Source organism: Rhipicephalus sanguineus, chromosome 11, assembly GCF_013339695.2.
Source record: "Rhipicephalus sanguineus isolate Rsan-2018 chromosome 11, BIME_Rsan_1.4, whole genome shotgun sequence".
In the NCBI taxonomy this organism is placed as follows: domain Eukaryota; kingdom Metazoa; phylum Arthropoda; class Arachnida; order Ixodida; family Ixodidae; genus Rhipicephalus; species Rhipicephalus sanguineus.
Window position 1 is genome coordinate 22712705 of NC_051186.1, and position 12697 is coordinate 22725401.

Genomic DNA, 12697 nt, shown 5'->3' on the forward strand with positions numbered 1-12697 from the left:
GGGCCCGCCGGAAAACGCTTCGGACGGCCCGGCCCGGCCCGCGGGCCGGGCTTTCGGGCCGGCCCGGGCCCGTGCAGTGCTCTAATACGTATTATGTCGCGTATGTATATTTACTTTGCCAGTCAACTACTTCGGGATTCGATGAGTTAAGCTTCTCCGCTCTTCTGCGCCGTTGAGTAGCATTTGTGCTCTCCTTCTCCATGGCTATAGGCTCCCCAAGCAACACTTAGTGGCGCTGTTGCTCTTGACAGGCAGCGCCATCTCTGGCATAAAAATACAAACTGGGTGCAAGCAACGCGCGTTTTCCCTTCTCACCAACGCGCTGCCGCTCGCTTCCGTGCACGTGCAGAGCTCTCGCGGTGCACTTGCGGCGCCTCACAATGTACCGCTTGCAGTGCGGCGTCAAAAGGATCTTCAAGTTTGACTGGCACTTCCGCAAAGCGAACTAGACCGATGGATGGATGGATGCTATGAGCGTCCCCTTTATAACGGGGCGGTGACATGTCTGCCACCAGGCTCGAAGAAAAAAAAAGAAAAAAGAAACCTTCCTTGTTTCATGTTGGCCTAATACCTTATCTACATCGATTAAATCCATGTTATTCTACCAACAAAATATAAATTCACGGTCCATCTCTCTGCATCTTAAGGCAGAATTACCTCATTTTTCCCCATTATTTATTTTTGTACTTTATCTCTACTTTTCTGCCACCAATACTCCAACCGTCTCTTACTTATTTCTATCGCGGTCGTGTTCAGCTTTCCATTGTTGTGCCTAAAACCCAAGGCTTCCTGTAGACTCGTGCCCACACGTATACCTGGGTGAATATCGCCACATTCAATCAGTACATGTTCCATCGTTTCCTTAGTTGCACCACTGCAGCTTTTTGAAAAAGGGCGCCCCTAGCGCCGCGCACGCAAACTACAGTCCGCCGCCATTGTGAGGGCACCGCAGCAGACGACGCAGGCTTCGGCAACGTGCCAGTGCGTGACATTTCAGCACCGCCGAATCGTGAAGTGTCATCAACGTTTTTCGTAGAGACGGCGTGCTGCAATGGTGCAGACTTGCTACGTTCCCATGTGCCACCATCGAGGATATCGTGACGAGAACAGCGGTTAAGGTACGCGGTGAAACCTGAACAACACACGTGCTCTCTCTCCGTACGTGATGTCAAACGGACGTGCGGAAGGGCGCCGTTTTGTAAACGCGCTACAGAAACGGACGTGCTTCTTTCACAGCGCCATGTGTAGCCTTGCTTTTACGAATGAATATTCTCCTGAGTGCCTGCATGCGGTGAATTGCGATAGATTGTTTGTGCATAAATACTGTGAGGGTTCGTAAGGCCAGCCAGAAAAATAAAAATGAAGTTGCGTACCGTTCATTTAGTAGCGACAGTACTCGCATATCGTAAGCCACATGTCAACGTGTTTAGTACATACAAACAGGGGCGTAGGCAGAAATTTTTTTGGGGGGCGGGGGCACCACCTTGATCTGAAGTGGGGGCCGGGCAGGCAGATGTGGTCGAGTGTCATTTTGTGCTCTGTGTGCCACGACAAAAAAAAAATTCGGGGGGTGGGGGGGGGGGGGGGGCACGGGCCCGGTGTGCCCCCCGCCCCCATGGCTACGCCACTGCATACAAATATACCCAACGCGTGGCGTCCGAAAAATAGTTGCGTGGTCTGGCTTGCGGCAGACAGGATTTTCACCAGTTGCGGTCGCATAGTTCCGCGACAGTGACGTCCTTCCTTCGGTGAGAAGTTTGTAGCTTCGGCGAGCCTTTTTTTCCCAGTCCGGGCGCGCACGCGAATTGGCTGTGGTCACGGTCCCGCAACCGCGGCAGTCGAGCCAAACTGCTCGTCCAACCCGTTGAAGGGTACAAAATGTTGCTCATTGTGCATTGGAAGCACCTCAGAAAGGCCAACGGAGAGTACTAAGAGCTCGTTCAAGCACGCAAACGGTGAGATTTCAGCGGATGACACGGAGAACTAGCCGCCAACACAAACATCACAGCACTCACGCATTTGATAGCTCGCTTTCCATGCCCTCACGATGGCGCTGGCTATCCCACGCTCCTTTGCGAAGCGAAACTGACGAAAAGCCCACCGTCAGGTGGCGTATTTATGAAAAGGGTCTCTTGATAAAAGGAGAAAGACTCGTCAATCACGTTTACGGTGAAGAGCAGACGATCGATGACAACGACGCCCGACTCAAAGCGAAATACATTTCCCAAGTCGCGATTACACCGTGTAGGACGTATACGTCGAGGTAAGTCTCATTCTGTCATGTTAAAGATGCGTAATGGTCCACATGTACTCCGAAATGAAGCCGTGCACGCTATCGATGTTCTGCGGTGTGGACTACGAATCATATGATTGTTGTTTTGATATGGCATACTTGCAGTAGCTGCGGTGTACTTTCGCGAACAAACGTTTGCGGCGTGCGAAACAAAGAATTTATACGGCCATGACACTGTTTCCTGAGAAGGTTAGAGTCAAGTGCTCCGTGCCGCTGGAGAATCAACCGCCGATTAAGACGCGAGGCAGCTAGCTGAGCTTTAACCGCTGTGAAGCAAGATGAACTGCTTGCCTCGTTTTTTGGGCTCTCGCGTCATGCTTGCACTCTTTTTTTATAAGGATATCGACTTGACAGGCGTATAAAACCTGCTGCGCGAACGCGGCTAGAAAATCTCACAGAGTCAGAAGGTGGTTACTTCAAGGTTGCAATTGCAAAGCATGTATTAAGTGCCAGTTATATTTAGTGGCTTAAATATATATCACCCTAATAAAGTGAAAAAACAAAGCAAACTTAAGGGACACTAAAGAGAAACGATGAATTGGTTTAGATTGATAAAGTGTGCTCGGAGAACTCTTGTGTAGTTTATTTCACCGCCATAGGTTTATTATTAGAGGAGAAGACCAAGTTCAAAGTTTCATTTTTAAATTTCGCGCCGAAATTTCTAATTCGTGACGTAAAAGACTTCAAAGAATATTTAACGTATTTTGGCGCCACTGGCTCGACGAAATTTCCACAAACTCGTTATGTCAAGTCTCTGGCCCCCTCAGAGGACAATGTACTTCGATTTAACCGATTAGGAACTACGTAGGCCCTAGCAGGCGCCGTCAAAAATATGTGACGTCACGGCAAATGGTGCGGAAATTCCAAGGTGGCGTCGCCACCTGTATTCTCTTTTAACACGAAAGTGTTTTATGCCGGGGTCCACCAAGTACATCCGTCACGGATATGACGTTGATAAAATAGACGCCAACGGGTGAGAAAGAAACAAACCAAGAAAAAGATACCCCGCCGGGAATCGAACCCACGACGTTGCGGCCGCGACGGCAAGCGCCCGACGCACTACCGACTAAGCTAACTCGGGAGATGCTAGACACGGCGCGAACGCGCGTTATATCTTTCACACATTCTCTTTCGCGGCGGGCGGAGCGGGGCGGTGCCGCCGTCTGTGAGATGTGAAAAGAAGTAATGCTTCACGCTCGACACTTACTAGCGCTTACTCCGAGATTGCACGCGGTATCGGAGGTCATGGTTAAAGCGTCTCGATACCAGAGCGGTAGGCTGGCCGCGCTGGCGTCGCCGAGGCACCCTTGACGCAGTTAGGTTCTTTGCCTTTGGCTTCGTGTTAGCGTGCGTCGGCTCATCGGAGTAGTGCAGCTCCCACGTCCACCAACGGGATTTCTCCGCCGCCGACTGCTTTAATTGCGAGAGCACCGACTAACAAAACTGCTGCAATATGCGTTGCAGAAAGGACGCGAGTTCGACGGGCGAATGTCGTGCCTTGGTGGAGCGAGAGCAGCGCCTGCGAGACAGAGGCCAGCGGGACGCGCGCGTTTGCGGCTCAGGCTACGAACCTCTACCTCCCGTGTTGCTGAAGCGCAGTGTGTGTTATGTATGCATGAGCACAGGCGTCGGCTACCCTTTACTAGAAAGCGCACACCGTGCCGTTTCTCTCCTTAATTGACGACGCTTTGAAGAAGTGCATACCGGGTACCAATGTTGATTATGAGCTTGTTGATATCATCCTTACGCGGGATTCACGATTCGCTGTGTCCAAATATATGTTCACACCTTCAGCTACCGTGCGCAACGGTTTAATCATGATCATGGGCGTTAGTCGTCGCGATATAGACATGCTGTCAACATGGGTGCATCCACGTCAAACGGTGCTATAGCTGCCAAACACGAATAGGCATTATAAAAGCTCTCATATATCACTACACAATAAGCAGTACTTCTGTGAAGACACGTGTCACCTTCGTGTTATACCGATTCCTATGACAGAGGGATCAGCCATGTTTTTTGCGCGTTTTCTCGCTTATTAAGCGTCTTCGCGCAGAAAGCGTGGTGTTTTTGGTATCGTGGAAGACTACTTTCCTAATGCGAGAAAAATCGTTTTGCTTTTTAGTGTCCCTTTAAGAACGATGTCAAAGCTCGCTAAAAATTCAGACGTCCGCTCCGGCGTTATAAAGCAGCCTTCCCGACGCGTGAATTGCAGGCGCGGAACTTCTGACAATGTGCTTGAATTCAACCAACGGCGCAACGCTAACGGTATAACGCGAGAGTGAACGTTCAACAACGACGGGTAGGTCTCATGAACACGGGGAATCAAAACACAAAGTTGATCCACCTACAACTGTAACTCGATTTTCACAAAGCGAGAAGACAGCGAGTAATCATTACTGTAGTCGCTGCGTGCTTGCGCCGCGTTACGTATCGATTCAGGTAGTGGAAACGAACGAAAGCGATGAAATAGAAAGCGAGACAGCGCTGTCAGCTATCAACGCTTGCCGTCTTTATTTCTCGTGCGACACGCCCGGGAACCGATACAGTTTCACCCGTGAATCGCGTGCCTTGGTGTTGTCTGCACTGTTGTGGCAGGCCACGACGCCGCAATACTTCAGACTTCGCTTGCGCTTCCGCTAGGTCGCTTCTGCCAACGTGGAAATGCAGCTTCGCACAGCAAGCCTCTCGGTTCAGCGTGCCAAGCTGTCGGCACGGCGCCCCAGTTCCCCGCACCGATTGCGCAGCGCGCGCGCGTGTTCCCGCTGCCGACAAACGGGTTGAGTCGGCTGCGCTTGCACCCAGTCGCGTCAGAGCTTCTCTCCAGAGCCGCAGCGCGGCGCTGTCGTCGCGCCGCAAACTTGAGCTTGGGTTCCCTATACCACACTGGCAAACGCCAGTCAGAGGCGCTATCAAGCGGCTCCAGCGCAGTGTCCGACGGCGACTGCACAGCGAAGGCGAATAGCTGCGCGCGCGCCGGCGCCAATACGTCTGCCAAGGCTACGACGTTACTCCTCTGGAAAGCGCAGACCGGCGGCGGAGTGCGCGGGAGCTGCCGGCTCCAGTGCGTGACATCGCTGATCCTTGCGCATGCGCAGCACTGCTCTTGAGGATGCACGCGAAACTGGCTCGCTAGGCCAGTGTGGCTAACGCTACAAAAGAAGTCTAAGAGCGTTGGGTCGTAGCACGCTGCTCAAACACGAAGTAACAACCGTAACAGTTAGTTCGCGCTCGTCCTGTGTGTACCTGTGCGTTCTTTTCGAGTTTCCTTCCTTGTGTTTGAGCGGTGCGCTGCAAGTGTCGAGATGTGACCGTTCGCGGTCGTCCTGTGTGTGTTCTTTTCGCCAGTCCTTTGCGCTCGAGCGGCGCGTAGCAAGTATCGAGCTGCTTGCCGTTCTTCGTGTGACATTCTAATTTGTTACTATTGCATTCATTGCTTCGCCCTTGCGGCGGAACTGTGACTTTTAGGGGCGAAGCTCCTTAAGGCGGCACCCGTTCGTCCCTCGTAGTGGTCGTAGTAGTGAGTAACAAGTCTTACGCTTTGACCTCCAAGGTGGTGCCGGTGGGAGATTTCTCCTGTGCGTTGTTGAACAATAAAAAATTCGCAGCGTGCGCGTTAACTAAAAGCCGAATTCTTCTGTCTCTCATTCCCCATTAGCAGCCATTGGCATGTTCCAGTAGGAAACGTTAGTAGAAGTATAAGTGTAAGTGTTAGCTAAAAGCCGACTTCTTCTGTCTCTCATTGCCATTTGCAGCCATTGTTTACCTCCAAGGTAGTGCCTGGTGAGATTTCTCCTGTGCGTGATTAAACAATAAAAATTTTGTTCAAAACGCCGTTGATTGATGAAATAAACCAACGAAAGACGCCAGATGTTTTGTAAAAGCAGAACGAAAGAACGCCAGATGTTTTTCTTAAAGTGTAGTAGTAGTAGGGTAGTAGTTGCATGTAGCCACCTCGCCCGATCGTCAACGGGCGAGGTGGACCGGCAACGGCGCGAGGACCCTGCCGTACGAGAGTTAAATCACACTAAAAGACATACTTTGCGGGCGATACACTCTAGTGAGCTTTCAACTTTTCGTCTTAGTGTACATGATAAAGAAATTATTTCTACGAAAAACGCAAGGCACACCTTGAGCAATATGTTTGGTTTTGGGACGCTAAATGGAACCATGAGGCGATGCGAAGCCGGAGCACTTGCACGATCGCGTTCCGTTGGCTTTCGTTGGGCATGCTACCGACCTGGCGTCGTGGAACGCGCGTCCTGTCTTCCCTCTAGCCTTGCCTTTAATTCGCACAGGGCGAGCGGGGAATGCGGTCGCTCTTGGCGCTCTTTCGCTCGGGAGTGGACTTCTTCCTTGCATTTCACCGATCACAAGTGATAATGAAGGGACCACGTAAACCAACAGTACAATAAAAGTTTGATGTTTAATATATACACGATGTTTCACACTCTTTATATTATGTACTGGGCGCATTTCACGGAAGAGTTTCACGGTTTACAGATGATTCCCTCCGTAGCTTCGCCCCACTCATCATCATTCACCCCGTGGATATGCTGTGATTTTTGTGATAAGCGCATCTTGCCAAGACTTGGTCGAATCGGCTGCAAAACGACGGCGAAGTGAAGTCGACGCACCGTCACGCTCCTCTGACTCGGATTTACAGCCGAACGAGAGATGCGTTAGGGCAGACGCGCCTGGCGTCGCAGCAGCTAGATGATTCGTCGTTTCTCACTCGATGCAGTATTTGTATTTCCATAAATATGAGCACTTCCGAGAGAAAAACACGCCGGTTTCTTTTCAAGTGTTTGAAAAAATAATTCAATATTTGGTAAAATCTGGCACACAATTGCAGAGGAACGCGTACCTTTGAGGTTAATTTGTCCACGCTTCACTTCAGTCTCACGGTCTCGCAAACCTTCTGCAGTAAGTTTTACGCATGGAAGAACAAAGAAAGTTTTAATGGAATATAATTTCGTATCATTTTGTTTAAAGCTCGGTAAACAAGCGCTGCGAATCTCAAGAGTGAAATCCACCCACAGAAAATCCGAAGCCTGTATTTTCCATCGTTCCCACGGTGGTTGAAGCGCGCCGATCAAGGAGGAACCCCCCCTCCCCCCCTATAGATACTAGCGCCAGGTTCTCCTCTAGGTTTTTATTTTTTAGAATGAAACTCTATGTTCAGCGGTAAATGGTGTATATAAATAGCTCGCCGTTAGTATGCTCCAGGGCATATGGCGCATGGCAGAACTGTCTAACGCGCCGCGCTGCGGAGCGAGGAGTCGCAGGTTCGAACCCCGGTCGCGCTTCGGAAATTTGTTGTCGGAAGATATAATTGTTGGAAAATATTGCAGGAAATGCCGTTTTTTGTTCATACTTGTGCAAGTTATTTTGGTGCTTTTCCGGTATCATATACAGTATCATGGTAAGTATTCATTATGATGTGAGCGTGCTCTGTGATCGTGTTTGCCGTTGTTGGGCGTTAGTGCTAAAACTTGATTATTGTTTGATTTTATTTGCTTCCCTTCTTTTCTTCCCAACAGAAAAATCGGACAAGAGCCTTATCATTTTCATCCTGAGCTTCACTCTGCTCCTACTAATTATTGTACTGCTATATATTGGGTAAGTCTGCTTTCTTCCAATACAAGCGATGCCGCTGCTTGATTCAATATACGTTTTTGGCCAACATCTGTGCCTTTATGTGCCTTCAGAACAATTTGGCCACTGTAGTTTAGTGAAACATATTGCGTCGCCACCGTGGTCTAGTGGTTATGGCGCTCGACTGCTGACCCGAAGGTCGCGGGATCGAATACCGGCCGCGGCGGCTGCATTTTCGATGGAGGCGAAAATGTTTTAGGCCCCTGTGCTTAGATTAGGTGCACGTCAAAGAACCTCAGGTGGTTGAAATTTCCGGAGCCCTCCACTACGGTGCCGCTCATAATCATATCGTGGTTTTAGGACGTTAAACCCCAGATATTATTATTTATGAAGTGAGACATATTACTCGCAGACTACCGACACATGGATTCTGGAGTGTGCCGAGTGATAATTTGGACCATTACCTATGATTAGTAATGATTAGTAACAAGGAATACGAGACATGTGCTGGCATCTCAGAAGTGTTGCCGAACGACACGAAAGGTACGAGGAGTAATGAAAAGTTCCTCGCTATGCATAAAAAAAATTTCACCATCTTCCGCTAAAGGGGACCATGAGGCGATGCGAAGCCGGAGCACTTGCACAATCACTTTCCGTTGGAGTTCGCTGGGAATGCTACCGACCTCGCGTCGTGGAACGCGAACAGGAACACTACGCGCGTCGTGTCTTCCCTCTAGCCTGGCCGTTAATTCTCACAGGGTGTGCGGGGAACGTCGACAGGCGCGCGAGAGAGAGGCAGCGTAGGAGAGGAGAGAGGGGGAGGTGAAGCGCACGCGCTGGCCCTCATCGCGGCGCTGCGCAGGAGAGAATTTCGGCATGTCGAGCCCGCATTTCAGAGGAGCCAATCAAGGCAAGCGCTGGACTGACTGAACGCGCGCAGCGCTCTACGATTTGAAGGACAGGAGACTAGAGGAGGAGAGTAGCGTATGCGCCGTGAGAGCAGAAGCGAGAACGCAGGAGAAGCGCAAGCAGGTCCTGGTAGAGAAGTAGAGAGAGCAACGCGCAGCTGTTGGAGAGAGGGAAGGAGGAGAGTCGCGCATGCGTAGTGTGAGTGCGGACAACGCTGCGTGCGGATTACCGCGCCGCCTTAATACCCCCGAGCAAGAAATACTTCGCATCTAAAATGTATCAAATCAAATCAAGCTTTATTTCCTTTGAGAGAGCAAGAGGCGGGACTAAAAGCTGCGAGTACGGCTTGACACAGGTCCCTGCCCCCTTTGTTTTTGGCATGGCAGAGCACGCAGGTAATACATGACGGATACATTGCACGTAGCGTACGGTCTACAATATTTGATCTTTATTTATTTATTTTTTTACTTATTTTACTATCAGGGTACAAAGTCCATTTCAGAGGGGAAGGGCAATATGCAACAATAAAAAAACAAGGTACACAAAGCGAATATCATACAAATATAGTCACTGATAAAGGTACATAGATGAATACTGCTAACAGCTTACATCATAAAAGAGGAAATGATGAACAATAATTTTATTTTTATTAGATGGCGAAGGCAATAAGCAAAATAAATCAACTGTTGAACAAAACATTAAGGGGGTAATTAGGTAATCATTTCTTAAGGATATTCTTAATTGGAGTGGAATCAGTGATGCTTGTTAATGACGCAGGCAGGAAATTACATTTAGTACAAGTGCTTGGGATATATGATAGGGCAATATGTTCTTGTGTTGCAGTAGGGGACTGGGACTTTTTGTTGGTGATTACGGCGAAGAGAAATGAAGGGAGCAGGTTGGATTAATCGGGAACGAAGTTTCAAATTATGAAAACTTGGACCATCTCCCCGAAGGGAACCCTGATGGGATGCGAAGCAGCAGCAGCGGTGCGCACGGCGTTGACCCGGTTGAAACGGGCGTCGACGCGGGTGTTGGAAGAACGGTTTGAAGCGAAACTCGGTGTAGCGTTTACTCCAATAAACGTTTGTTTGAAACGCAAAGACACGGGAGGCGGGTTGGGTTTCGTGTAAGTTTCATTAAAGCGTTTGGCAAGACTTCGTAGTCGTTGTTTCTTCAGAGTCGAGGCACGGGCGCTGGACCGGAGCAGGCGCGCGTTTCGCCTTGACTACCACGGGTGAAGCGAGAGAGAAGTGACACGTTCAGAGGTGTTGCGAGCGGGCGGAGCAGCCGGCAGCTGCGGGCGCTACGGCGAGTATGCTGCGGGTGAGGGAGAGAGTGACGTCAGCGCGCACCTGCGAGGGAAGCGTGCGAGGGGAGCGTGACGTCAACGCAAAGCTGTGGCGTGACCTACTTGGCAACGCTCCAACACCTACGGCGGGGGGAACGCGTTGCGGCGCATTCGTACGGACGCACGTAACGTACGGCGTTACACACGTGAGTCAAAAGAGCTGCTTCGCATCTAATAAAAAAATTTATGAAACAGGCAAATGCGAGTGTACTTTCGGCGGATAGCTACTGGGATGAGGTTTAGAGCTGCCTTCATTTGGGTGACACTAGCTGAACGATAGTAGTTAGCCAAAATGAAACGAGCTGCATGATTTTGAACGGATTCCAGCATGTGTGATAATGTTACCTGACCGGAGTCCCATACAGATGAAGCGTATTCCATTTGAGGACGGACGTATGTGGTATATATAGTAATCACTTTAGTGACAATGGAGCAACAAAGAAGTTTCTGTGAAGGTAACCCAGTGTTTTATTAGCTTTGGATGTTATATGTTCTGTATTTAACTTCCAGGGCACAGTGTTAGTTATATGGACGCCGAGGTACCGGTAAGATGTTAGTTTCAAGGGGATGACTATGAGGACAGCAAGTTGGACAAGTTGTATTCGACTGAGAAATCCTCATAGACTTGCATTTTTTTAATATTTAGTTCCATTTTACAAATATGACACCCATGAAGAATGTTATTGAGATCAGCCTGCAGAGAATGAATATAATTGTCATTAGATATTTTACGATGAATCACAGTCACCAGCGGACAAAAAAATTCTGGAAGTAACAGTAGTAGGTAAGTCATTTAATAGATTAGGAATAGCAGGGGGCCAAGTACTGATCCTTGAGGAGCCTCTGAACCAACCGGCGCAGTGGAAGAATTAACATAGTGCTGACAAATTGAACACGAGAAGAAAAAAATGCACGAATTTAGTTAAAAACTGCAGGGTCAATTTTTTAGAACACTTAGTGTATAGACGAGCAGCGAATGGTTAACTTTATCAAACGCTTTAGCAAGGTTAAGAAATATACAGTCAGTTAAAGAAGCAGATTCCAAACAGAAATGCAGATCACTAGTGAAAGAAATTAGTTGAGTATCACAAGAAAAAAAATCTTTCAAAAGCCATGCTGAGTTGAAGAGAAGAAGGTGTTATCCTGAAGAAAATTAACAAGATGAGAAAATATTATATGTTCCATTATTTTGCACGGTACACATGCGAGAGATATGGGATGATAGTTGGATGGATTATGTTTGTCACAGCCTTTATGTACTGCAATAATCGCAGCAGTTCTCCAGTATTCCGATTACACCGTCATGATGCGGTTCTGAAAATATTCATTTCAGGATGATAGAACTATATTCTTTGGTATTCTTTAAAAATTTACTATTGATTCCATCAATACCGTGAGAAGACGTTAGTTTCAGGTCATCAACAGTCGTGTCGATTCCATGCGAGTCAAACATGATGGAATCCATCGCGAAATGATTGTACGGATGAAGCTCAGAAAGTTGGGTATCATTAGATAAAGTAAACGACTTAACGTGTCGTTTAGCTCAGTAGCAGAAAGACGGTCGGGAACAGGATCGCTGATGGGTGCAAGTAATGACACTTTACTGGTGTTAACTGGTTTCATTATATTCCAGAAACGTTTAGGGTTGGTCTTCAAGATGTTCGGCAGGGTTCGTTGAAGAAGGAGGACTTAGTAGCCTTTAGCGCTCGTGAATATGCTTGCTAAAGAGGCTGTCTTGTACGTTGTCCAGTGGGCCGGTTTAAGTGAATACTGAGCGATTCTACAAAGTCTTCTTTTCCTGTTAAAAAGTAGGTTTAAATATCTGTTACACCATGAAGCTTGGTTATTGTAGTACACCCGGCGAAGAAGGATATGGAGATGAATCAGTTCAGACATTTTATTATTGCGGTAGCAATTATATGAACACTCTCGGCTATCTTTGCCGTCGCCGTCATGCCCCGGATATGTATATGTATGTATATATATATTGTAGCGAAGCCTTGGAACATAGTAAAGGGTTGCTCTCTCCAGCGCCTTCTAGTGGGTCGTCCTCTTTGGCTTCTGAAAGGACGCCGCTCGCGCAGAGAGTTCGTGCCTTGCCGTGACTGTCGCCATTACTCATTGTCGTTGAGTGCCGTCTATTAAACACTTTAAGAATTTGGTGGAGAGTGCTGTGCTCTCATTCAATGCCCTTACAGCTTTGATCCCGTACCCTGCCATCTACCATGCCTCAAGACGCCGCCCAGCAAACGCCTCCTCCTGCAACGACCACGTGTCCCGGTGTCCCCCGTATACGCGATCCACCTATCTTCACTGGCGCCGATAGCACCGACGTGGAGGACTGGTTCGCCATTCACGAGCGCGTCAGCTTACCCCATAAATGGGACGAAGAAGGCAAGCTGAGCAACTTGGTATTCTACCTCGCGGGAGTAGCCAGCTTGTGGTACAACAACCACGCGTCCGACTTTGCGACTTGGTCCGATTTCAAGACCGCCGTCATCAGCGTTTTTGGCCGCCCAGCAGTTCGTAAGCTGCAAGCAGAACAG

General features: G+C 48.7%; 1 protein-coding gene across 3 annotated transcripts in view; it reads left to right on the forward strand.

The window, feature by feature from the left end:
* The window catches only part of LOC119375661 (uncharacterized), a 315585-nt gene that overhangs the window by 221811 nt on the left and 81077 nt on the right, over positions 1-12697 (forward strand). For all 3 annotated transcript variants that reach the window (XM_049420276.1, XM_037645895.2, XM_049420275.1), the window contains one exon: positions 7837-7915. In XM_049420276.1, coding sequence (XP_049276233.1) covers positions 7837-7915 — 79 coding nt within the window. The remainder of the gene's footprint in view (positions 1-7836; positions 7916-12697) is intronic.